This window comes from Ornithorhynchus anatinus, chromosome 6 (assembly GCF_004115215.2).
Source record: "Ornithorhynchus anatinus isolate Pmale09 chromosome 6, mOrnAna1.pri.v4, whole genome shotgun sequence".
Lineage (NCBI taxonomy): Eukaryota > Metazoa > Chordata > Mammalia > Monotremata > Ornithorhynchidae > Ornithorhynchus > Ornithorhynchus anatinus.
The window spans coordinates 17,178,296-17,205,208 of record NC_041733.1 but is presented as its reverse complement, the minus strand read 5'-3'; the positions used below and the strand labels follow the sequence as shown (position 1 = coordinate 17,205,208).

The window sequence follows — 26,913 nt, the reverse complement described above, 5'->3', positions numbered from 1 at the left end:
AGCAAAGCACTGTTCTAAGCGCTGGGGGAAACAAGGTGATCAGGTTGTCCCACGTGGGGCTCACAGTTTTAATCCCCATTTTACAGATGAGGGAACTGAGGCACAGAGAAGTGAAGTGACTTGCCCAAAGTCACACAGCTGGCAAGCGGCGGAGCCGGGATTAGAACCCATGCCTTCTGACTCCCAAGCCTGGGCTCTTTCCACTGAAAACAGATAGAATAATAAAAATGTACAAAAATACACTTCCTGTCTCTGGCTAACAGAGACCCCAGGGGGAAGAATGGGAGGGAGGAGAGTAGAATTCTTTCTCCCTCGACCTCCTCTATCTCACCGCCGACCTCTCGCCCCTGTTCTGCCTCTGGCCTGGGACACCGTCCCTCCTCAAGTCTGACAGACAACTACTAGTTCCCCCTCCAAAGCCTTAGTGAGGGCACATCTCCTCCAAGAGACCTTCCCTGACTAAGCCCTCCTTTCCTTTTCTCCCCCTTCCTTCTGCGTCACCCTGACTTATTCCCTTTATTCATCCCCCGCCCCGGTCCCACAGCACTTACGTCCATATCTGCAATTCATTTATTTATATTAATGTCTGTCTCTCCCTTTCTAGACTGCGAATCCCTTGGGTACAGGGAATGTTCTCTTGTACTCTCCCAAGTGCTTAGTACAGTGCTCTGCACACAGTAGGTGCTCAATAAATACGACTGACTGACTGACTGACAAGTGCAAGCCACAAGCAATAGAATCAGCTCCTCTGCCCAGGAAATTGATCCTGAAGTTTCAGGGCTAAGGATTACCAGTCATTCCTGATGGGACAGTCCATCGTCGATCTGTTAGAGAGTGTTCTGGACACCTCTTCGAGGACACTACTCTATTAGAGACGCTTTGGCATCCTCAACTGAGGAGGTCCTCGCCACAAGACACTGTGACCCCGAGCCCCCATTTTGCATCTGCTAATCGAACGGACCTTCATCTCGCAACTGGAGAGCTTGGCAATTTAAAGAACTTTCCAATAGCTGTGAACTTCTAGGCTGTTGCAAGAGAGTTGTCAGATCTGTAAATATACCTATTCTTATTTCTGCTGGTACCCTGCTTATTATTATTAATAATAACAATAATGATTATTAACAACAACAACAATAATAATGAAGCTGGCTTCGTGCTAGCAATGGGGGCAGAGTTTGGGAAAAGGGAATCGAACGGTGCTCACTACTGAAATAATGCTAACGGTGGTATGGGCTAAGTACTTTCTAGATGCCTAGCACTGTAGCAAGCGGCGAGGTAGGTACAACGTAATGAGCTTGGATGCAGTCCCTGTCCCACATGGGGTTCACAATCTAAGCGGGAGGGAAAACAGATATTTCAACCCAATTTCAGAGAAGCAGTGTGGCCTAGGGGAAGGAGCACGGGCGTATGGGTCAGAGGACTTGGGTTCTAATCCCGGTTCTGCCGTCTTTCCGCTGTTTGATCTTGGGCAAATCACTTCACTTCTCTGGGGCTCAGTGACCTCATCTGTAAAGTGGAGATTAAGACTGTGTCCAACCTGAAGAGCTTGCTTCCAGCCCAGTGCTTAGCACGGCGCATTTAGTAATCGCTTAAACACCATTTGAAAAAACCAATTACAGATGAAGGCACCGAGGCACAGAGGGGTTAAGTGACCTGCCCAAGGTCACCCAGCAGACAAGCGGAGAAGCCCAGATTAGAACCCAGGTCCTCCGCCCCAAGCTTGTGCTCTGTCCACGCTGCTTCCCTAGCTGGTAGCCCGGCCAAATGGATTTTGCCCCGCACTGTTAGTCTGAGGACGTTCATTCTAGCCCCATCTCAGAGGTAGGCAGGAGTTCTGACCTTGAGATGAGGCTCACCTATAAAAATCTGAATAGATGTGCACTTCCGAAGGTGGAGCAGACTGGGAAGGGAGCCAGAGAGCAAGTGGAAGAAGGTTACAGCGAAAGGGTCTGTCGGAGCAGACGTAACTAGCCACGCATTTTAGTGATTCCTTTTCATCTCTGCACAGGCTGAACTCCCAAGCTGGCTCAAGAAGCCCCAGTGAAACCCTAAACTAAATTCTATCCTCCTCACTACCCCTACCAACTGCTTTATCTCCCCAGAAAGACGGCATGTGATGATAATAATAATAATAATAATAATAATGATAATGTTGGTATCTGTTAAGCGCTTACTATGTGCCGAGCGCCGTTCTAAGCGCTGGGGTAGACGCAGGGGAATCAGGATGTCCCACGTGGGGCTCACGGTCTTAATCCCCATTTTACAGATGAGGGAACGGAGGCCCGGAGAAGTGAAGTGACTTGCCCACGGTCACACAGCCGACAAGTGGCAGAGCTGGGATCCGAACTCATGACCTCTGACTCCAAAGCCCGTGCTCTTTCCACTGAGCCACGCGATGCCTGCCCCCGACCCCCACCGAGGGCACAGCCTCACCCACACCCTCACCAGTCCACCCCAGAACCCGACGCAAGTCCCCGAAAACAACTGGGACATCGGTCAAACCTTTGTTAAGCACTTACTAGACACCCTCACCCACGCCCTCACCAGCCCACCCCAGAACCCGACGCAACTCCCTGTAAACAACAGTTGGGACACCGATTAAACCTTCGTTAAGCACTTACCAGGTGCCAAGCACCGTGCGAAGCAGTGAGGTAGATTCAATAAAATCACCTCGGATCCAGCCCCCGTCCTGTGTGGGCTCACAGTTTAAGAGGGAGGGAGGACAGATTTTGAATCCCCGCTTTACGGATGAGGGAACTGACGTACTGTGGCTAAGTGGATAGAGCACAGGCCTGGGAGTCAGAAGGATCTGGGTTCTAATCCCGGCTCTGCCGCTGATCAGCTGTGTGACCTTGGGCAAGTCACTTAACTTCTCTGTGCCTCAATTACCTCATCTGTAAAATGGTGATTTAGACCATGAGCTCCACGTGGGACAGGGACTGCGTCCAATCTGATTTGCTTGTATCCACCCCAGCGCTTAGAACGGTGCCTGGCTCATAGTAAATGAATAAATGAATTGCGGTATTTGTTAAGCGCTTACCATGTGCAAAGCACTGTTCTAAGCGCTGGGGGATACCAGGTGATCAGGTTGTCCCACGTGGGGCTCACAGTTTTAATCCCCATTTGACAGATGAGGTGACTGAGGCACAGAGAAGTTAAGCGACTTGCCCAAGGTCACACAGCTGACCGGCGGCAGAGCCGGGATTAGAACCGGGATTAGTAAGCGCTTGACAAATATTATCGTCATTACTCATTCATTCATTCATTCATTCAACAGTATTTATTGAGCGCTTACTACGTGCAGAGCTCTGTACTAAGCGCTTGGAATGAACAAGTCGGCAACAGATAGAGACGGTCCCTGCCGTTTGACGGGCTTACGGTCTGATCGGGGGAGACGGACAGACGAGAACAAATTACTGTTATAGTGAGTGCCTAACAAATAGCAGAATTATTACTATTATAATAGTATTATTATTCTATGTGATACTATCATACTGTTATATTGTGCTCTGCCAAGCCCTTATTATGGTGCTTTGCGCACAGTACGTGCTCAATAAATATGATTGATTACTATTAAATATTTGCCATTTTCCCTCTGGGGGCTGGTCATTCTGGGGCTTAGCTCTGGCCTCTGTCTCTTCCGTTTGCAGAATCTGGGGGCCCAAACCAAGACTACCTCTTCGTAGATGCCACTTCCTCAATTCACCCGAACCCCCACTTCTTCCCTTCCCCACTCTTTCGGCGCGGCTCCGACCCTCCGCCGAGAAGGCCTTTTCCTATATCCACCCACGGAGGAACCAAGACCTGCAATTTACACTTCTCCATCTTCTGTCAGTCAAAAGCCCAGGTACCTCATTTTCCTCTGAGGATCCGGTCTCAAGCTGCCACTTCTCACGCTCGTGTCTTCAAAAGGCACCACTCCTCAACGCGTTTAATTCAACCCCTGAAATCCCCTCGGTGTTCCGATCTTAGCCCTGCCCGCTGCTCAACGCATTTCCTCCGTCCACGAGGACTTCAAAATCTCGACGAGCTGAGTGACGGGCTCAAGATGATGCAGCGGGCAAGTGGCAGAGCCTGGATCCATCGATCGGTCGTATTTCCTGAGCGTTTGCGGTGTGAGGAGTGCTATCCTAAGCTCTTGGGAGAGTACAATTAAACAGATCTGGTAGACACGCTCCCTGCCCACACCGGAGTCCGGTTCTCCCGACTCTCGGTCCTGCGTTCTTTCCGCTAGGCTACGCTGCTTCCGCGAACTCAGGCGGGAAGATCAAATAATAAGAATAATAATGTTGCTATTTGTTAAGCGCTTACTATGGGCAGAGGACTGTTCTAAGCGCTGGGGGAGATACAAGGTAATCAGGTTGTCCCACATGAGGCTCACTGTCTTCATCCCCATTTTACAGAGAAGTGAAGTGACTTGCCCACGGTCACACAGCTGACAATATCATTATTATTACTATTACCTAAGTGCTGTCAGCCAGCTTCCTGCCACGAGGCAGTGGCATCATGAAAGAGCCAAACCCGTGCGGGGACATGAGAAGCCGCACGGCGTAGTGGATAGAGCACCGGCCTGGGAGTCAAAAAGTCATGGGTTCTAATCCCGGCTCTGCCACTTGTCTTCTGTGTGACCTTGAATAAGGCCTCAGTTCCCTCATCTGTAAAATGGGGATTAAGACTGTGAGCCCCACGTGGGACAACCTGATTATCATGTAACCCCCCCCCACCCCCAGCACTTAAAACAGTGTTTGGCACATAGTACGTGTTTAACAAATACCATTATTACTATTATTATTATTACTTCACTTGTCTGTGCCTCGATTCCCTTATCTGTAAATTGGGCATTGAGGCTGTGAGCCCCACGTTAAAATGTCGGTATTTGTTAAGCGCTTACTATGTGCACAGCACTGTTCTAAGCACTGGGATAGATACAGGGTAATCAGGTTGCCCCACATGAGGCTCACAGTCTTAATCCCCATTTTACAGATGAGGTGACTGAGGCACAGGGAAGTGAAGTGACTTGCCCACAGTCCCACAGCTGACAAGTGGCAGAGCCGGGATTCGAACTCATGACCTCTGACTCCCAAGCCCGGGCTCTTTCCACTGAGCCACGCTGCTTTCACATGGAACAGGGACTGTGCCCAACCCGATTTGCTTCTATCGGCCCAACGCTTAGCTTAGCATGTGACACGCAATAAGTGGTTAACAAATACCACTATTATTATTATTATTATTATTACATTCCCTGACCCCAGAGAAATCCAAGGCGGGCCATCTCTCCCAACCCTGTTCGGGTGTTGGAGATGGGGAATGTGTTGACAATCTTGTCAGCATCTCCTGCCATGTTGAGTGAACATCACCACTGTAATCACATGGGGAGCAGGGAAGACAATCTCACGGGGTGGGGGCGGGACACCACACCCAAACATTCAATAGTATTTATTGAGCGCTTACTTTTCATTCATTCATTCAATAGTATTCATTGAGCACTTACTACGTGCAGAGCACTGTACTAAGCGCTCGGAATGGGCAAATCGCTAACAGATAGAGACAGTTCCTGTTCTTTGACGGGCTTGCAGTCTAATCGGGGGAGAACACAAACACATACATACATATTTTCTCTCTTTCTCTTTCTCTCTTTCTCTTTTCCTTTCTTTCTTTCTCTCTCTCTCTTCTGCCCCCCACCCCCCAACTTCAAACAGCTTAAACCAGGCTTGTTCTCAGCCTTCCTTACACAACCACGGAGAACCTTAGAAATCAGACCACCCACCACCCAGCTCATTGCTAATTTTTTTAAACATCTCATATTGCTTTTTTTAAAAAAAAACAACCTCTCGTTCGGATCTCCTTCTGAGCTACTTGTGAGCTGTGGCATGAGACCTACTTTTTAAATAGAAGAAAATCTACTATTAAAAGAACTGTGAACTTTCATCAGTGACCCTTCCTCAAGGGAAACACAGATGGAAGCGAGGAGCCCCTTTCACTCAAAGCAGCATGGCCTCGTGGAGAGAGTACGGCCCTGGAAGCCAGATGAACCTGGCTTCTAATCCCGGTTCTGCCAGTTGCTTGCTGTGTGACCTTGGGCAGGTCGCTTAACTTCTCTGTGGCTCAGTTTCTTCATCTGTAAAATGGGGATTCCGGACTTTATCCTCCCTCCATCTTAAACTGGGAAGCACATCTTAAACTCAAGAAGCAGTGTGGCTTAGTGGCAAGAGCCTGGGCTTGGGAGTCAGAGGTCGTGGGTTCTAATCCCACCCTCCGCCACCTGTCAGCTGTGTGACTTTGGGCAGGTCACTTCACTTCTCTGGGCCTCAGCTCCCTCATCTGTAAAATGGGGATGAAGACTGTGAGCCCCAAGTGGGACAACCTGATTACCCTGTATCTACCCCAGCGCTTAGTAAGCGCTTAACAAATACCACAATCATTATTAGAATTATTACATGTGGGACAAAGACTGGTAATCTCATATCTGATTATTTTGTATCTAGTCCACTGCTTAGTACAATGGTGGGCACAGAGTAAGCATTTATTGTTAATATTATATTACACAATATAATACTGTTGCTATTATTATTATCAATAATCAGAATTCATGGGAGGATTCTGCCATGTGACCTTGGTCAAGTCACTTGACTTCTCTGTGCCTCGGTTACCTCGACTGTAAAATGGGGATTAAATCCTACTCCTTCCTCCTTAGACAGTGAGCCCCAAGTGGGACAGAGACTGTGTCCGACCTGATTATCTTGGTTGTACAGCAGCATTTAGTACAGTGTCTGGCACATAGTAAGCACTTAACAAGAATCATTAAAAGAAAAAATGATTGTTCTTGTAGTCTCCTTGGGTGAGTCCTGACACTAACCTCTGAAGAAACGAATTGCAGACCAGGTATCAATTGCTCTTTATTTTCCAGAGTCTAATGTAGCAAAATTGTCTTATACTTGGTTAAAACAAATGCTATTTTAATTACTCATTTGGAAGATGGGCTTTTAAAGAGAAGCGGAGTGAGGGGGCTCAAAATCGCCCGGTCAGTCTCTCCTGAGTGGAATGCTTCCCAAAGGTCATTTGGCCTAGCCCAAAAATACCTGGAAAAGGGACTCAAGAAGGAGAGGGAAAAACTCACCTTCAGCTCTCACAAAGCTTGGTTTGGAACTGGAGCTGGAAACTCAGTTCTGGAGATGCTGAGAAATCCCACTTAGGCTCCCGGAGGCCAATGAAGATGGACTGCCGGAGGGGGATTGCTCTGATGCAGAGACAAAATCTTGCTGCTCTGAAAAAGCTGACCTTCTGCTTGGAGGCAGAGAACAGAAGAGAGAGGGAATTGCCCAGCCCTCCAAAATCAGTATCCCTCCTTCCAATCCAAAAGTCACTGTCCCCAAGCTGCACTGGAGAAGTGTCTTTAAAAGCAAACCACAAGCACTTCATCTTCTCAGACGGCGGATCGCAAAAAGTTATCAACGGATTCATCGACCGAATCTCTCCAGGCCCAGCCACGCCCCAATTCTCTGCCTCCTCGGACTTAACGTTCCAGAGCAAAGCTGGGAAACGCTGGGAGATGCCATCCATTTCATCATTTTGGCCTCAGAGAAGCGCATCGATAGAGCGGTTGGAAAGGTCTATTTTTTTTTTTTAAGTTGAAACTCCAGAGCCTTCCCTCAGGGCGGCTGGAAGAGCGGCTCCACTTAACTAACAGAAAGATCCGCCAGCATCTTTTAGAAGACAGATACCCTGCCCGTCTTTCCAGAAGGCCGTGGGGGGTGCATTCGCCCACGCACAAATGCACCCAAATGCCCCTGCCGAAGATGGAGCCCTTGAACGCGGGACTCGTGTAACACAGGACAGACCCTTCAGACTCTTTCGGACCCTCCTGGCTGGCATACGCTCGTGGCGGGCAGGGAATGCGTCCGTTCCATTGTCGAGCCGGACCCTCCCCGGTGCTCAGTACAGCACTCTGCCCACAGTAAGCTCTCAACAAATATGATCAATTATTAAACTGTCACATCCCTTCACTTCCATTCTGCCTCTACCAGCAGGGGCCCGAGAAGGGCTCAGAAATACCGAGGAAACTATCACTGAATTATTAGTAGTAGCAATAATAAGAATTGTGGTATTTGTCAAGTACTATGTGCCAGTTTTGCCGGACTAGTTACAATTCAATCACACTGGACACAGTGCTCAGAGCCTAAGCGGGAGAGAGACCGGGTATCGAAGCCCCATTTTGCAGAAGAGAAAACTGAGGCACAGCAAAATTTAATAACAGTATTAAGTGTTACATTGAGAGCTGGGAATAATAATAATTACGTTGGGCTCTTACTATGAGTGAGGCACCGTTCTAAGCACTGGGGTAGATACATGATAACTGGGTTGGACACAGTCCCTGTCCCACACGGGGCTCACAGTCTTAATCCCCGTTTAACAGATGAGGGAACTGAGACACAGAGAAGCTAAGTGACTCGTCCAAGGTCACACAACAGACAAGTGGCAGAGCTGGGATGAGTACAAACAGTTAGTAGACGTGACCTTGCCTTCAATCTGGCAGAGGAGTTGGACGGCGGAAGAAATTACAGATAGGAAGAAGCAATCAAGCATAAAGACAGGTACATAAATGCACCAGGGTGATGGGTGTGAAGACGCTTCAATTCAAATCAGTGACTCTAAATCGGTAAGTCTAGCGGTGCAAAGGATTCATGATAGGAAAGTTTTTCTGTTCTTTTAACTGGATCTGCTGGAACCCAGAGGACAGAGCAGGGACCTGGAGAGGCTTCTCTCTTTTCTCCACATTTTCCTCCCCCCTCAAATCCGGTTTGCTTTTTCGGGGCAGGTCAGAACTCATTATGGGTCTGGTGTGGACCACGGGAGAGAGGGCTTTTCTCCTTGACAGCAACCCCCAGCAATGCCCAACTAGGGAACATCCATTGAAAAATATCGAAGACCTCCTGCATCAATCGATCAATAGGATTTATTGACTGCTTATTGGGTGCAGAGCACTATACTATGCCCTTGGAAGAGTACAAAACAACAACAAAAGCAATAATAATCATTATGGTATTTGTTTAGCGCTTTCTCTGTGCCAACTACTGTACTGAGCACTGGGGTAGAAACAAGATCGATGATCAGGTCCTACATGGTCCTACATGGAGCTTGCAGTGTAAGTAGGAGGGAGAACAGGTATAGAATCTCCATTTTACAGCTGAGGAAACTGAGGCACAGAGAAGTGAAGTAACTTGCCTAAGATCACCCTACGGACGTGCGGCCGAGCTGGGATCCCGTGACTCCTGGGCCCCTGCTCCATCCACTGGCTCACGCTGCTTCCCTAATGCACCCCAAAACTTCTCGAATTGAAATTCAGCTCGTCCAGATTAAAAATTAAACCCCACTCCCTGCTCCCAATCCAGCGGGGACAAGAAGTCAGACCTCTATGTTTACGACTCTTCCCCTGGGGCAGAGATAACCTTTGGATTCTTTGTTCCTTGGTCTGAGAAGGTAAGGGGTGAGAGAGGAGGGGGTCTCTGGTGAAATGAGAGAAACAGGGGGGAGGGGAACAGAGAGGTCCAAGGGGAATGAATGGAAGGAGAATGAATGACTCCAAAGGGAGGAGGAAGATCAATTCTCAGAGAGTGAAAAAGGGGGGAAGATTCGAGCTTGCAGCGCGTGGTGGAAAGGAGCAGGTTAGGATGGAGATGGGGGTCCGTGGGGGTCCCCGAAGGCAGGGGCTGTGGATGGTGCGGGGGGGGAGCGGGGGGAGGGAAGAGTTTCGGGGCTCAGAGAGCGAAGCCCAGGTTTTTCAGAGGAAGGCGGCTCATGCAGTATGACTCCAGAAGGCCAGTGCTAGGAAAGCCAAACAGGGAGCTGGGTGTCAGGGACATTTTTGGATCCGGATTTCAACGCTTCTAGTGGCGTAGAGGATAGATCCCAGGCCTGGGAGTCAGAAAGTCATGGGTTCGAATCCCAGCCCCCTCCACTCGTCTGCTGTCTGACCTTAGCCAAGTCGCTTCACTTCTCTGTTTTTCAGTTCCCTCATCTGCAAAATGGGGATTAAAACTACGAGCCCCACACGGGACAGAGACCGTGTCCAATTCGATTTGCTTACATCCACCCCTGTGCTTAATACAGTGCCTGGCACAGAGTAAGTATTTAAGAAATACCATCGTCATCACCATCTGCAACTCCGGATTCGTTTTTCGAAGGGAACCGGGTCCTCTTGTGCAAGCCACGCCAGAGGGGGAAGGGTACCAGCAAGTACACGTGCAATAGGAGGAGAAAAAGATGAGGGGGGCGGGTGGGCGTTCCATGGGCCTGGGAATACATTACTCCGTGTCATTCCATGCACGCCCGGGAGAGCTGCAGCCCAAGAAATCTGGAGGGGGGTGTGTGTGTTTGAGTGTGTGTGAGTGTGTATGTATGTGAAAGAGAGAGAAGGATGACAGCTTGGGGGGGCAACTGAGGTTTTCTGCCCAAGACACGCTATGCCCGGTTCAAAGCCTACGGCAGGAGCCAAGATGGCAAGGGAAAACCTTAACGATTCAAACTTCAGCCGATCGCCTTAAACCCGGTCCTCTCTCTGAAAGAGGAAACCGAGCGAGGCTGCATGGGGTGGAGGGAGCTCGCTCGCAAGCTCGCTCGCTCGCTCGCTCTAGCCTTGGGAGCCATTGTTTGTGCAATTCAGACCAGCAGAGAGAGACTCAAAGAGTTAACCCCATCTCACTTTCTCACGTCCCCCAACCCTCCCTCCCCCATGCAAAGGCAAACCAATGGTCCCAGACCCAGAGAAGCACCCAGCGCTGATGGCAATAAAATGATAGAAGAAGAAGAAGAAAAAAGCCATTAAGGAGGGAGAGGGAATACCTGTTGCTGATTGCATTCTGCTCTGCTTTTTACTCTTCTGCTGCTTGTGGTGATAGTTGCCCATCATTCTGTGCCGGCAGAGCCTTCCCCTCTTCTTTTCTCTCTTTTCTTCTCTCTCTCTCTCTTCCTTCCTCTCTCCCTCCCTCCCTCCCCCCCCCCCCCCAACCCGGTCCTCTCCCCTCCCCCAGGTGTTTACATCACCTCATCTCCTCTGCTGATTTCCCACATTCATTCAATCCAGTTCAATCGTATTTCTTCAGCGCTTACTGTGTGCAGAGCACTGTACTAAGCGCTTGGGAGAGGACAGTACAACGACCAGACAGACACATCCCCTGCCCACAGTGAGCTCACGGTGTAGAGGGGGAGACAGACGTTAATAGACATAAATAATAAAAAAATAACGGATACTTTCCTCCAGCCCCCGTCGAGGTCGAGTCCCGGGCCTGCTGTCCAGCCGGGACCCCTTGCTCGGTCCCACCCTCTCTTCCTCTCTGCAAGTGTCCCTCCAGGCTCACTCTCTGTGCTCCTTCCCAGACCCACGCAAAACACGGACCCTGGGCTCTGCCTTCCCCGGGGAGAGCCAGTCCCTTCCCTGAGCAGGGAAGAGATAACGCTGGCATCGGGGAAGGCTCGCTTCACCCCGCCTGCTGTCCAGCTTCATCTGCTTTGGCTAGCAGGGATCGATCTCTCCCTGGGAGTGTGTGTGTGAGTGGTGTGTGTGCGTGTGTGTGTGTGTGTACCCCCTCTCCAGCTTGCTCCTTCTTCCCCCCTCTAGCTCTTTTCCTCTCTCTCTCTCTTCCCCCTTGCCTTTCCTCTGTGCTCTGTCATTTCGCCTTTCTCCGCAGAAGCTTGCAGGAACCGGGGGCCAATAACAGAACCCAATCAGAGAGTGACAGAAACCAATGAAGGAAGGTTCTTCCACGGGGATCACAAGGGAGGCAGCTCCCATTCCGCCGGGAACCTGACACGTCTCCAGAATCCACACCTGCCTCATATTCCTCAAAAGGATCCGGTCCAAACAGGACCGATCATCGGGCCGGCAGCCTGGATGTGGAATATTCATTCCGCCCCGTTCCCAGTGTCCAGCACACACCTCTTGCAGGCTGAGGCTGAAAAGACCTACCTCTCACAGCACACACACACACACAAACACACACCTGGATGTAGAATGATTAAATCCGCCCCATTCCCAATGTCCAGCAAACACCTCTTGCAGGCCAGAGTTGAAAAGACTTACCTCTCACAACACAAACACACACATACACACACACCTGGGTGTAGAATGATTAAATCCACCCCATTCCCAATGTCCAGCACCCACCTCTTGCAGGCTGAGGCTGAAGGGACCTCTCTCTCTCACACACACACACACACACGTAGTCCCACCTGGCATCCCCTTCCACCCAGCTTCCTCTGCTTTTTCTTCCCAATCGCCCACAGTAGTTGTGTGAGATATGCACAAATTGTAGCTGGGACCGACGGCAGCCAATGAGATTCCGCCTTTCGGGAAACCTTCTGTAAATATAAATACACACAAGCTGTCGCTTGGAAAATGCTGCAGCCCTGTGGGACAAGTGACGAGTTGCGGGTTTTGGCTGGTTCCCCCTCCCCGGGGGAGAAGGAGGGCAAATGCTTTGCCGCTTTTGCCGCCACCGTTGAGTAAATCTGTTCTTTGGAGAGTTGGTGTGGGAAGCTTTATGGAGCTGCTTCTGCGAGTGGAGCGGTTTTGGATAAATGAGCCTCTTGGAGGGTACGATGTCTATGTCGATTGCTTATAATCATATAGTTGACATCCTCTGGGATTCGTGCTACATTTTTAATAGTCCCAATACCCACAGCTTCGGTGTCTAATTAATACCGAGCCAGATTCTCCCAGTTCAAATACGACTCCCTGGAAATCCAGCAGGCATTTTTTTTCCGTGAAAGGGGCATCAACTTTCAAGCCACCGGAGTGTCATTTAGTAAATTACTATCCCATTGCACCCCCTCCCCCTGCGGTTTCCTCCAGTGGCCGAAACATCTACTTCTAGACATCTTCCAAAGCTTGCTTTTCCCAAGAAAAGCCTGCCGTGCATATAGGCCACTTCTAGGACACTGTCTTTCGTTCTTTATACGTAGTATGTCCTGCCTGATCTACACTGTAAATTCTGGGAGGATAGAAAGTATTTTTTATGGTATTGTTAGATGCTTCCTATATACGTGTCGTGCACTGTTCTAAGCCCCGGGTAGATACAAGTGGGAAAGAGTTGGGACTTAATGAATAGAGCACGGGCCTGGGAGTCAGAAGGACCTGGGTTCTAATCCCGGCTCTGCCACTTGTCTGTTAGGTGACCCTGGGCAAGTATTTCACTTCTCTGGGCTCAGTTACCTCATCTGTAACTCTGAGCCCCACGTGGGACAAGTACAGTGTCCAACCTGATTAGCTTGTATCTACCCCAGTGGTTAGTACAATACCTGGCACGTACTCAGGACTTGAAAAATACCATAAAAAATAGGATTCCAATTGAGTAAATTACAGTTTCAGTGCATTGAATCAACCTTTATAGACAGCTCTTAGAATATACAAGAGAATCCCACTTTGGTTTCAACCCCATCTAATGGGGGCCCCCGCTGGACATCTTTCCCTTCTTACTTTTTCCCCACATCATTTGACTAAGAGAACCCGACTGTCTTCCTGCCACAGTGATACTCAGAGTTCCCCCAAAGACGGAGATTCCCATGGAAACCAAACAAAAAAGTAAGAGAAAAGAGAAACAGAATGTTAACTGATCCCTACTGGTGTTGGCCTGATCTCCTCCAACCCTGGGCTCACGGGCCAGGGTTTATTTTCATGCCTGCAGTAAATAACGACTCTCAGATGGGAGGAGGTAAGCCTCAATTTACAGCAACTTCACGGACGGGGACATCGAGGTGTGTTTTCAGGCCGAGATCCCCATCCCATGCTTCAAGTTCTCCCCTCAATCGTTTTGCACTCCTCCTAGAGGGGTAAGGACTGCCTAAAGTCATGGAATCCCCATAGCTTGCTGATTACATAAAGACTGATCCCTGAGATTAAAGTTCAAGGTGTGGAGTTCCTAAGTCTTGAAGTGCATGAACAGATGTTCAAGATGGTGACCAGCTGTTTTCCATCCCTCCCCAGTCCCAGAAGGAAACAGGCTTGAATTGTAGCAGGAAGGATTGAGATTAGACGCAAACCTAATAAAATCATACAGCGAGAAGTCATACAGTCCAGCCCCCTGCCTCCAGACGGGATATGAAGCTTTCCGAGGTAGTTGACTCTTAAAAGATTTTCAAGGGTGGAAATTCCACGGCCTTGGGAGTCTGTCCAGGGTTTAGCGGCTTTCAATGGCAGGAAGCTCTCTCTTAGGATAGGTTAGCTCTCACCCAATCTCTTTTTCAGAAAAGGAAGCATTTTTTCTTCTTGCTTCACCCACTGTGAGGATGAAGGTTGGAGGGAGGACCTCCCTCTTTTAAAAAAAATAAACCTGAAGACAGTTATTAAATCACCCCTCCTTCATCTCTAGTCCAGGCTAAATCTAACCCCCTTAACCTTTCTTCCGGGTTTTACTTTCCAATCTTCGATCCCTGTGCCCTTAGCCAAGGAACCCCATGTGGGACAGGGACTGTGTCCGATCTGATTGACTTCTTTTTCCCAGCGGTATTTATTAAGTGCTTACTATGTGCCAAGCGCTGTACGCTGTACTAAGCCTTGGAGTAGATACAAGCTTAATCAGATTGGACACAGTCCAGGTCCCACATGGGGCTCAAGTCTTTAATCCCCATTTTACAGATGAAGTAACTGAGGCCCAGAGAAGACGAGCGATTTGCCCATGCTCACACGGCAGATAAGCGGCGGATCCGGGATCAGAACCCAGGTCCTTTGACGCCCAGGCCCGGGCGCTTTCCACGAGGTCATGTTGCTTCTTGCACCTTCCCCAACACTTACCCCATTGCTTGGCACATAATAAACACCTAACAAATACCACAGTTATTATTGTGTTGCTTGTCTCTGGAATGTCTCCAATTTCCCTGTAAGCGGTCGCCAAATGAGCACTCTGCCCAGACCTGAGTCACATCCAGTATAGCAGAAGGCTTTCTTCCCATGTCTTGCTAGTCACGCTCTGACTAATAAACCAGTGGCATATTAGGACAACATTGCTACTGTTCAACGGGTGACCCTCCGTCACCCTTGGGAATCTCCTATCTTCCTTCTTATGCCTTTCAGCGATCCGCCCCTCTTACCGGACAATTTTCTTTCCCAAATGAACCACGTTGCATGGTATCCCTTTTCTGCCTCATCCTGTTTTAGTCGGCACGTTATTCTATTTGGCGACGATCGCTTAGAGAAGCAGCGTGGCCGAGTGGATAGAACATTGGCCTGGGAGGCAGAGGGTCGTGGGTTCTAATCCCGCCTCCAGCACTTGTCTGCTGTGTGACCTTGGGCAAGTCACTTCACTTCCCTGGGCCTCAGTGACCTCATCGGTAAAATGGGGATTAAGACTGTGAGCCCCACATGGGACAGGGATTGTTTCCAACTTGATTAGCTTGTATCTACCCCCGTACTCAGAACGGTGCTTGACAAATACCAACATCATCATCATTATTATTATTGTTATTATTTGCCCAAGCTCACGGACAAAGCAGATATGGAGGGCCTGCTGTGTGACCTTGGGTAAGTCAGTGAACTTTTCTGTGCCTCAGTTTCTTCATCTCTGAAATGGGAACTGCATGTCTTCTGCTCCCTCTCTCGGACTGAGAGCCCCACGTGGGAAAGGGTCACTGCCCAACCTGACTAGCTGGATGGTTCCCAATCCACCTTCGCATCAGACAAAAACTCCTCATCACTGGCTTTAATGCAATCAATCACCTTGCCTCCTCCTACCTCACCTTGCTACTCTCCTACTACAACCCAGCCTGCACACTTCATTCTTCTAATGCTTTCTCACTTCGCCTTGATCTCCTCTATCTCGCCACCATCCTCTCACCCATTTCCTACCTCTGTCCTGCTGCATCCTCCCTCCTCAGATCTCCTCCAAGAGGCCTTCCCTAAGCCCTCCTTTCCTCTTCTCCCTCTCCCTTCTGCAGCAACCTTTCTCCCTTCATTCATTCCCCACCACTCCCAGCCCCACAGCACTTATGTACTCATCTGTAATCTATTTCTATTAATGTCTGTCTCCCCCCTAGACTGTTAGATCGTTGCGGGCAGGGAACGTGTCTGTTTATCGCTCTGTTGTACTCTCCCAAGGGCTTAGTACAGTGCTCTGTACCTTTGAATGAATGAATGAAAATGATTGAAAACAATGTTTGGGACAAAATAAACAGTTACCAAATGCCAAAATAATACTAATTGTTATAAGGACAAGCAAAAAGGAACATTGGCTGCATTCTGTATCTGTAAAAGGGCTTCTTTCCTTTTCAAAACGGCCATTAGGGGGTGACAATCTTATTTAAGGAGGAATACTTTTGTCAAGTTCTGCGAGGAACTACTAACCAGACCAACAAATCAAATTCATCTTATTCGACTCCTTAAATCATGAGAAACTGTGAGCCGAAGAGAAGGATTGGGTTCGGGAAATTTTCCCCCCCCCCCCCCCAACAGCTATCTGGCACAGCGTCCGATTTGATTATCTCCTATCTACTCCAGTGCTCAATACAGTGCTTGGCACATAGAGAGCACTTAACAAATTCCATTATTATTTTGGTTATTCTCATTATTAGTGGCAGGCAACTGTTCTAACTTTCGGGAGTACCCAGGATAGTTGTTTGTTTAGTTTATGGTATTTGTTGAGCACCGTATATAAGCGTTGGGGTAGATACAAGCCAATCAGGTTGGCCACGGTCCATGTCCCACATGGGGCTCACATCCTTAATCCCCCTTTTGCCGATGAGGTAACTGAGGCACAGAGAAGTGAAGTGATTCGCCCGGTGACGGAGCCAGGATCAGAAGCCACATCCTTCTGACTCCCAGGCCCATTCTCTATCCACTAGGCCGCACAGCTTCTCATGGAAAGTCAGAGTTAGTCGGAGTCACGCCAATATTTCAGAGGGAACAGAACTTCTTTCCAGGTGGACACATTCTGAAGTTTAAAAAAGTCTAAGAAGTGCACCTGCCAGCAGCTGGGCTGGTAGCCACCAAGGCCGGCATCCAGCACTTCACTCTACTCCGACCACTGAAATCCTAAAACACCGGGGATGTATTTCAACAGAACATGTTGTCCACCCTAAAAAGATTTAGCACTTTGCATACTACTTTGCTGCCGAACCACAGCATCTGGATAATTATAGAAATTGCACAAGACAGAGGAAGGTTGTTATGGAAACTGGCATAAATCTTTTCAGCACCAACATACCTTGGCAAAAAGGAACGATGCTTAAAGATCACACCGATGCATGCGAATGGATATGAAGCTGCAAGGCCTAGTAGATAGATCAGGGGTCTGGAAGTCAGAAGGATCTGGGTTCTAATGCCTGCTTCGCCACTTCTCTGATGTGAGGCCTTGGGCAAGTCACTCACTTCTCTGGGCTTCAGTTACCTAATCTGTAAAATGGGGATTTAAGACTGTGAGCCCCATGAGGGACAGGGTCCATGTCCAACCTGATTAGCTCGTATCTACCCCATTGCTTAGTACGGTGTCGGGCACATAGCAAGTGCTTAACAAATACTATTTAAAAAAAAATAGAAGGGTTTGCATTCAAGTCGTGCCAGCGTATATGAGTGTTTGTACACTAGGATTACAGCCAATCGATCGTTAGTATTCATTATTATCATTAATAATAATGTGTGGCACTGTTCTAAGAGCTGGGGTAGATATAAGGTTATCAAGTTGGTTGCAGTCCCTGTGCCACATGGGGCTCACAGTCTTAATCACCATTTTACAGTTGAGGCACAGAGAAGTGAAGCGACTTGCCCAAGATCACACAGCAGGATTAGAACCCAGGGATTAGAACCTAGGTCCTTCTAGCTCCCAGATCCATGTTCTATCCACCACACCACGCTGCCTCTCATTTACTCAACACCTACTGTGTGCAGAGCACTGTAATAAGCATTTGTGACAATGGAGGCAGAAGATATGAAACTTTTTGATGATGGTGAACAGAAAACTAATCCATGATGTCTAAGATTCCAAGGTTTTTCTCTCTTTCCAGGGTAATAAAGACAGTTTCTTCTTAATATCCCATTCATAGGGGTGCGTAGCTTTCTAAGAAAGAATTCCACATATCGGGCTCATTAAAAATTCTCTTTCACCCCTAAACGATAATCTTGTTGCTTGGAAAATCTGTCCCCAAACTTGCAACAGGTTAGAACAATTCCGTTTGAACAATGCCCTTATATTAACGGCACTTTAAATTCTTTTTTAAAAAAATCTTCATTGCTAATGTTACTTGTTAATGACTTCCCGAGCACAGACCTGTAGGAAAGATTGAAACCAAGGGCTAAAACCCGAGAAGCCTCTTCCTAAATGCAGCATCCCTGAATTAGATTCAAAAACTCGGCCCCTTGTGGAGAATGGAATTTGGGCCTTGGAATTCATTGGTCAAGAAGGATGTGCTGGACACCATCAGGAGAGAGCACCAGGCAGCTAATAAAAACATAATTGAACACAAATCTATTTACAGGCTGTGCTCCAGCTGACTTTTTTGCTTATATAATCGTCGGGAAATTCAATGTTTTGGTTCCCACAGCAACTGCGCTCAGCTCCATTACATACTGGTACACCTAGGAGCCTGGGGAAGCTACATTTGCAGAGATCCAAACTTTAATGACTTGCCTCCGATCCTCAAGGACGTTGCATCGGCAGGAAAGAGTGGGTGGCTGAATTGAGAATTTTGTCAGTCAGGAGGAGACCGAGAAACTCCACGAAGTTACCTTGAACCCTATCGCAGATGGGGAAGGAGGTGCTTTGCATATAGGGTGTGTAGAAGGAGGGTAACCAACCAATTTCCTGAACCCCTCGGCATAAGAACTAGATATAAAAGAAAGCGATTCGAGAGAAAACTTCAATTCGAAGTCTCAGAGGCCTCGGGGTTCCGAAGCACCAGTGGATGTTTCCCGGGAGACTTAGTGGACCATATCACCTTTCCCTCCTTTGCTCTTCAATTAATCAATCAATCGTACATTTATTTATTTATTGTATTTGCTAAATAACAGCAGTATTTGTTAAGCGCTTACTGTGTGCCAGGCTTTGCACTAAGCGCTGGGGTGGGTACAAGCAAATAGGGCCGGACACAACCCGTGTCCTACGTGGGGCTCGTAATCTTAATCCCCATTTTACAGTTGAGGTAACTGAGGCCCAGAGAAGTGAAGTGACTTGCCCAAGGTCACACAGCAGACAGGTGGTGGAGCTGGAATTAGAACCCATGACCTTCTGACTCCATGCTGCTTCCCATAGTTGTTATGGGCCAAGCACTGTTCTAAATGCCGGAGTAGATACAAGTTAATCGGGTCCCTGTCCCTCATGGGCCTCGCAGTCTAAGCAGGAGGGACAACAGGTTTTGAATGCCCATTGTAAGAGAAACAGTAAGGCACAGTGGAAAGAGCACGGGCTTGGGAGTCAGAGGACGTGGGTTCTAAACTCCGCCACTCGTTTGCTGTGTGACTTTGGGCAAGTCACTTAACATCTCTGTGCCTCAGTCACCTCATCTGTAAAATGGGGATTAAGACAGTGAGCCCCATGTGGGACAACCTGATTACCTTGTATCCCTCCCAGTGCTTAGAACAGTGCTTGGCATTTAGTAAGCGCTTAACAAATACCCTTATTATTATTATTATTATTATTGTTGTTGTTGTTCAGCCGAGGAAACTGAGGTGGAGAGAAGATAAGTGACTTGCCTGAGGTCACGCAGCAAGCAATTGGCCGAGTCAGGATTAGAAGGATCCGGGGACCCTAGATATAATGTCATGACCACAAAACACAAGAGAGAGGTTCACAGCCAAGTCCACTAGACGACAATTATCCTGGATAAGTACACAGCTGGATTAAGTCACTGGAGACACAAATGGCTGTTCCCCTCTTCCTAAAGATCTAGCCAAATGTTCTCAATTCTCACACACCGTCACTTCCCCGTGACAACTCCAAGTCTCCCCTTACAGCCGAACCTCTAACACTTCCAGGTGCCTTTCTCCAAATTCGGAGTGGTCTAATGGAAATCGATCCATCAATAAACGGTATCTATTGAGTGCTCACTGTGTGCAGAGCCCTGTACTAAGCTCTTGGGAGAGTATAATACAACAGAATTAGCAGACACGTTCTCTGCTCGTAATGAGCTTATCGTCTAGAGGGATGGATACACATTAAAGAGCATGGGCCTGAGAGTCAGAGGGACCTGGGTTCTAATTCTGGCTCTGCCACTGTCTGCTTTGTGATCTTGGGCAAGTCGCTTCACTTCTCACAGTGGGGGTCACAGTCTCAATCCCCATTTTATAGATGATGTAACTGAGGCACAGAGTAGTGAAGTGACTCGCCAAAGGTTACACAGCAGACAAACGGCAGAGCCGGGATTAGAACCCGGGTCCTTCTGGCTCCCAGGCCCCTGCTCTAATCACTAGGCCATGCTTCTTCACTGTGCTTCTTTCCAACGTTCCTCACATCACAGCCCTTTACAGCAGACTGGGCCCAGTTCTGAAGATTCTTGGCCCCTATCACCACCCCTGTTTTGTTCCACTGTACCCCTCCCTGCCACCTCAGAGATTCTTCCTTTTCCCCTCGGCATCTCTTAACAACTATTCCTTTCCACTCACTTGCATTCTTCCCTCTTTGTCGCAACGCTTCCCGAAGCTTCCAACCTGTTTCCATCCAACTCTCCTTAATCTACTTTGAAGTATGAATTCTGTTCACTCCCCTATAAGACATACTGGGGACGGGTGGTCACAAATGTCCCCCTGCAACCCCGGTTCATAGGCGAGAAAATACGGGCCACGGCGAATTATGGGGGTCCCTTACCGCATCACACGGAAAACAGAATCTACACTCCCAGTTCCCAGGACCAAGCTCTCATCCAGCAGCTGGGTAAGTCTGGTATCCTGCTAATAAGCCGCTCTGGCAATTCCATTCTCATTAAATTAGAATTCTTTTTCTCATTTCCTTCCCTCAATTAGGAGATGTTTCTTCAGCTGCTTAAACAACCATGGCCTTCCACCTCGTACCAGGATACACTCAGATATAGTACTGATGATTTTTCTTCCGTTTGGGATGACAGAAATCCTAGATATTGAAGAATTCTTCAGGCAGTTATATAGGGATTCACTATCTTAGGCAGGTCTTTGCCTTGAAAATATATGCATTTATGAATCTATAGATCTATGCGTGCACGTCTTGTCTTATCCTATCTGATTCATAGTAACTCCATGGACACATCTCTCCCAGAACGTCTCACCTCCATCTGCAAACATTCTAGTAGTGTATCCATAGAGCTTTCTTGGTAAAAATACAGAAGTGGTTGACCATTGCCTTCTTCCGCTCAGTAAATTTGAGTGTCTGCCCTCGACTCTCTCCCGTGCCTCTGCTGCCCGGCACAGGTGAGTTTTGACCCGTTGCAGATTGCCTTCCATTCACTAGCCACTGCCCAAGCTAAGAATGGAATGGATAAGCCTCTGCTGGACTCTCCCTCCCGTAGCTGAGACTGGTAGAGTACTGGAAACTGCAGTCCTGAGAAGAGATATATGTTTGCACATATCATCACCAGAAAATCAAGAAATCCTTCCTCAATCCTAACCGATTTTTTTGTGTGTGATCAGAGCCACCTTATTTCCTCTTATTTGGTTCTCTGGGATCTTGGAGGACAACTGCTTAGCATCTCACAAAATCCATCCATTTCCTAGGAAGTCGATGAAGTTTTTCCCCGTAGTCATTTATTTCTTCTCCAAACTTAAAATCCCACTTCTTTCCTCCTTTGGTCTGCAGACCTATTTCCTTTCATTATTTTTATCCCAATTCCCTGGGCCCTTTCTAGGCTCTCCGCATCCTTTTTAAAATGCAATGACCAAACACATAGCACTCTAAGAAACACCTTCCTTTTCTATGTAATTATCTTGTTAATGCATGCCAGGGCCAAGCTGGCTATATGACACTTCATTGCTGACTAAATTTAGGTTATGGTCTTTTCCTGCCCAGGCCAAGCATTTCCCATCCTGTATCTACCTGCTCTGTTTAATCCATCAGTTAACAGTATTTATTGAGCACTTACTAAGTTCAGAGCACTGTACTAAGAATTTAGGAGAGTACGTACAACAGAATTACCAAACTCATTCCCTGCCCCTAATGAGTTTACTACCTTCCCCTTGTCCCTGTTGCATATAATCTTGATTTTTTTGATGGATCATTTCTCTTATTTATCACAGTCCCTTTGATTTTTAATCCTTTCTCCTGAGGAATAAGCAATTCCACCCAATTTAGTGATATCTTTAAATCCTCTGAGACAAAATAGAAATCTGATTGTTATCCCTTCTAAGGAGGAAAAAAGGGCTTTTTGCCTCTTAGAGGCAATTACCAACTGTTCTTCCCCTGTAGCTAAATGCCCAGAAGCTGAATGTAGCACAAGTGAGTAATTGAGTGTGAAAGTTGACTGTGTTTCCAGTTGTCCCAATACCTAACCAAAATAGTAAAGAAACCTGAGCAACACATAAGGATAACTGTGACCTACAAAGACAGAGTAGAATAAAGATACAATCAAAAGGTGGATAATATTGAGCATGGCAAGGAAAGAGAGCGTGATTATTCACACACCTGAAAAACCTGAGGGGGGAGGGAGGGCCCATTTTCTGGCAAACCTAATTGCATGGAAGTACTAAAGAAAGGCTATCAATCAATCGATATCCACTGGTCGCCTCCGCACTTGGCTGTTTATCACTTAAGAACTTTGATACTCACCCCAGCCCCAGACATTTATATGCATTTCCTTACATTCTATATTTCCTTAATAATTCTATTAGTTGTGTCATTTTAAGTGCTTATTATGTTTTACTATAGTATATAGTATAGTATAGTTACTATACTATGCTTACAGTGCCAAGCACTGTACTAAGCTCTAGGCTAGATACAAGATCATAAGGTTCCAATTGGGACTCCCATTCTAAGTAGGAGGGAGAACAGGTCTTGAAACCCTACTTTGCAGATGAAGGAACAGAGGCACAGAGAAGTTTAGTGACTTGCCCAAGGTCACATAGCAGGCAAGTGATGGGGCTGGATTTAGAATCCAGGTCCTGTGACTCCCAAGCACGAGCTCTTTCCACTAGGCCACACTGCTTCCCCTATCTGTAGGCTATAAACTCCTTGAGGTCAGGGATTGCAACTACCAATTCTTTTGTAATGTACTTGCCCAAGAGCTTAGTACAATGCACACGGGTGCTCAATAAATAGCACTGATTGATTAATTGACTCCCCCTCTTCCCCTTCTCTCTTCTCCTCTTCTTCTTTCCCTTTCCTCCTCTTCTTTCTCTTCCCCTACTCCTTTTCATCTTTCTCTTCCCCCTCGTCCTCCTCTTCTTCCTCTTCCCCCACCTCCTCCTCTTCTTTCTCTTCCCCCTCCTCCTCCTCCTCTTCATTCTCTTCCCCCTCCTCCCCTTTTCACTTCCCCTTCTCTTCTCTCTTCCTCCTCCTTCTCTCTCCTCCTTTACCTTATATTTTCCCAACTTCTCCTCTTCTTTTTTCCTCCTCTTCCTCCGCCTACTCCTCCTCTTCTTTTTCTTCTTCTCCCTCCTCCTTCTCCTCCTCTTCTTTCTCTTCCACTCCTCCTCCGCTCCTCTCCTTTCTTTTTCCCTTCTCCTTTTCCTCCTGTTCAGGAGCTGTAGCTGTTGCGGCTCTGCCAAAGATGGGCTCATGACAGGAGGAGAGGAGAAGAGAAAGGAAGGAGAGGAGAAGGAGCTTCTTATCCATCCCTCCTCCGGAGTCCTCCTCCTCCTTCTCCTCGCCATCCTTGCAAGGCGAGCACATCCACCACGACGTCCACCACCCGGCACGTTGGCAGTGGTGGGGCTGACCAAAGGGGCAGGCACCAGGTGACAGTATGATGTCACAGCAGTGAGGAGAGAAAGACCTCAAAACTTAGCATACCCTAAAATAAAATTTACCACAGGGAAAGGGGTCATGAGTGACTCTTCCTGTGATCCCATCTCGGGCCAAATCAGCCTCTTCCACCCAACCCCTCATGGAGGGGAAAGAGGGAGGAGCGCGGATGGGGAATTATGCTTCAGGCACAGAAACCCCAGGGCCAGAATCCCCTGGGACCGAGGCAAACCCACAACTCTGGGGACAAAACGGTGGTCTGGCTTAGGCATAGAGGCACTGCCCTGACCTGGTAGCCCCTCCTTGTTCTCTGAGTTGCCATAAGCCTTCTTGGAACGTTAAAATCCATTCCCTCCCCACCAGAGCCCTACGCTGCAGTGCCCGGTTGCCCTTTTTTCTGGCAGAAAATCATGTTAAAAACCAACAACAAATACAGAATGCACTAAAATGACCTCATTTAGAGAACAATGGTTTGGGGTTCTTGCCAGGCACCGGATGGAAAGGCACTTGGAGAACAAAATTTAACACATATGTTCCCCGAATGAGAAACAGTCGGTCCCCGCAGGGTCTCAAAGCACCACAGTTGTAGCTCTAATCTCTGCCAGGGGTAGGGAGGAAGGTAGGGAAGGTATGTGGCAGGGGAGGAGAGAGGAGCCCAGACTGTGTGCCCAAGTGAGGAAAGTAGCCACAAACCCAAGAATTCCCAAGGAAGGGTGAACGAACAGATTTGGATTGCAGAAATGCAATCCCTGGGTGGGATACATGTTTATATTTATCAGGAGGTCAGAACGGGTCAAATTTGTTTTGGGAAACGACACATGAGTGAAAGCCACAGGCACTAAACTCCCAAATCCCAAATCCACAGACCCTAGAAATGATGCATCCTTTGAAATCCTGAATGCTTCCATTCAGTCTGAGAAGGAGCGTGGCCTAGAGCACAGAGCACGTGCCTGGGAGTCAGAAGGATGTGGGTGCCAGTCCTGGCTTTGCCACTTGTCTGCTTTTTGACCTTGGTGACTTCATTTCTCTGTGCCTCAATTACTTCATCTGTAAAATGGGAATGATAAGACTGTGCGCTCCATGTGGAACATGGACTATGTCCAACCTGATCAGCTTGTATCTACTCCAGTGCTTTCTATAGCGCCCGGCACATAGTCGGTGCTTAACAGATACCATTGAATACCTTGTCTGCCTCTCTCTTGGCAAAGAGACACCCTTCCGCAAGGCAAAGCTGCTGGGAGCTGCAGGTGAGAAGAGTCTTAGTTCTAATTAACCTTGACTAGGTCAGGCTACATCCTAACTAGATTAGGGCACAGAATAGGGTACCCCAATTTACTAACCCAGTGACCCCCAAAGCTACAGGCCAGTGAAGACGCTGGTCTGCCACCTTGTACTAACTCTGGGTTGCGAGTCCAGTGTGGGACAGGGACCGTTAGCTGCTCTACCTTGCCTCCGCCCTGGAGTTATACCGTGATCATTAAGAAAAACACAGAATGATATTCGTCATTTAAAGCCTGCTTGTATTGGGGAGAGATTGCTTCTAATGCTGCTTCTAACCTAATACATATGCTCCCTGAGAAGCAGTGCGACCTGGTGAGAAGAGCACGGGCTTGGGAGCCGAAGACTCATTCTCTAGTCCTGGCTCTGCCATTTGTCTGCTGTGTGATGCCCAAATCACTTTACTTCTCTGTGCCTCAGTTCCTTCATCTGTAAAATGGGGAATAAGACTGTGAGCCCCATGTGGGACATGGACTGTGTCCAACCTGACTAGCTTGTTTCTACCCCAGCGCTTAGTACAGTGCCTGGCACGTAGGAAGTGCTTAACAAACCCCATTAAAAAGTAAAACACATGGTTGGGGTAATAAGTTCATCTGAGGGTGTTGAGGGGCTGGTTGTATCACATCCCACAACCCATCCCACACCTCTTTCCAACTCTGCAGATTCTGAGTCACTTCAGGAAGAAAACATTCGGAATCTATTCAAGAGGTGGCTTGACTTGAAGTCATGTCTTGATCTGGAGGAGCGTTTTTCTTTTCCTCTTAAGGAGCAAAGTGAGCTTAGTTTTGTTTCTGGCAGGCATGGAGTGTTTCAACTATGGGCTCCAACAACAATAATAATAATAATAATAAGCACTTGGGGTAAATACAATTAGATCAAACACAGTTCCTCTCCCACATGGGACTCACAGTTAAGGGGGAGGGAGAAAAGGTATCATATCCCCATTTTGCAGATGAGGAAACAAACTCAGAGAAGTTAAGTGACTTGCTCGAAGACACAGAGCAGGCAAGTGGAGGAGCCAGGATTAGATTACAGGGATCACTGATCATATATTAGCCAGGGGAATCCCACCCAATCAGATCGATCAATCATATTTATTGAGTACTTTACTGTGTGCAGAGCACTACACTAAGCACTTGGGAGAGTAAAATATAGCAGAGTTAGTAGACATGTTCCCTGCCCACAATGAGCATACAATCTAGAGGAGCTCAAAGTCTAGATGGAGAGAAACCACTGTCCAAAGCATCATCTTTAACCAGGCAGGACAATGCAAGGGTAAGTAGCAGGGCCTAGTTACTAGGCCTGGGAGTCAGAAAGACCTGAGTTCTAATTCCGCCTCTGCCACTTGTCCGCTGTGTGACTTTGGGCAAGTCACTTTGCTTCTCTGGGCCTCTCATTCTCATGTCTGTGCTCTTTCCATTACGCCATGCTGCTTCCTATGAAGAGTAATTTTTACCAGCAAATACTTCAGTTTCTCCTACATACATGAACAGCTATCGCAGTCAGAAATGTCACAAACACACACATCTATACACACACACACACACACACCATATTATTTCCAACAGGCCCATTTTATTAAGGCCCTAAAGGAATTAGACAAAGACTTCAAATAATAATAATAATAATAACGTTTGTTAAGTGCTTACTATGTGCCAGACACTGCTCCAAAATGCTGGGGTAGACACAAGGTAAGCAGATTGGACACAGTCCCCTTCCCACAGGTGCTCACGGTCTTAATCCCATTTTACAGATGAGGTAACTGAGACCCAGAGAAGTAAAGTGACTTGCCCAA

At 47.8% G+C, this 26,913-nt stretch overlaps 1 protein-coding gene across 4 annotated transcripts in view; it reads right to left on the bottom strand.

Moving 5' to 3' along the window:
• The window catches only part of NHSL2 (NHS like 2), a 149,816-nt gene that overhangs the window by 79,321 nt on the left and 43,582 nt on the right, over positions 1–26,913 (bottom strand). For 3 of the 4 annotated variants that reach the window (XM_029067379.2, XM_029067381.2, XM_029067385.2), the window contains exon 1: positions 10,840–10,971. The exons of the other annotated variant lie outside the window; for it this stretch is intronic. In XM_029067379.2, the coding sequence (XP_028923212.1) occupies positions 10,840–10,906 (67 nt within the window). In that variant the 5' untranslated portion in view covers positions 10,907–10,971. Of the gene's footprint in view, positions 1–10,839; positions 10,972–26,913 lie in introns of those variants that run through there. 4 annotated transcript variants of the gene reach the window in all.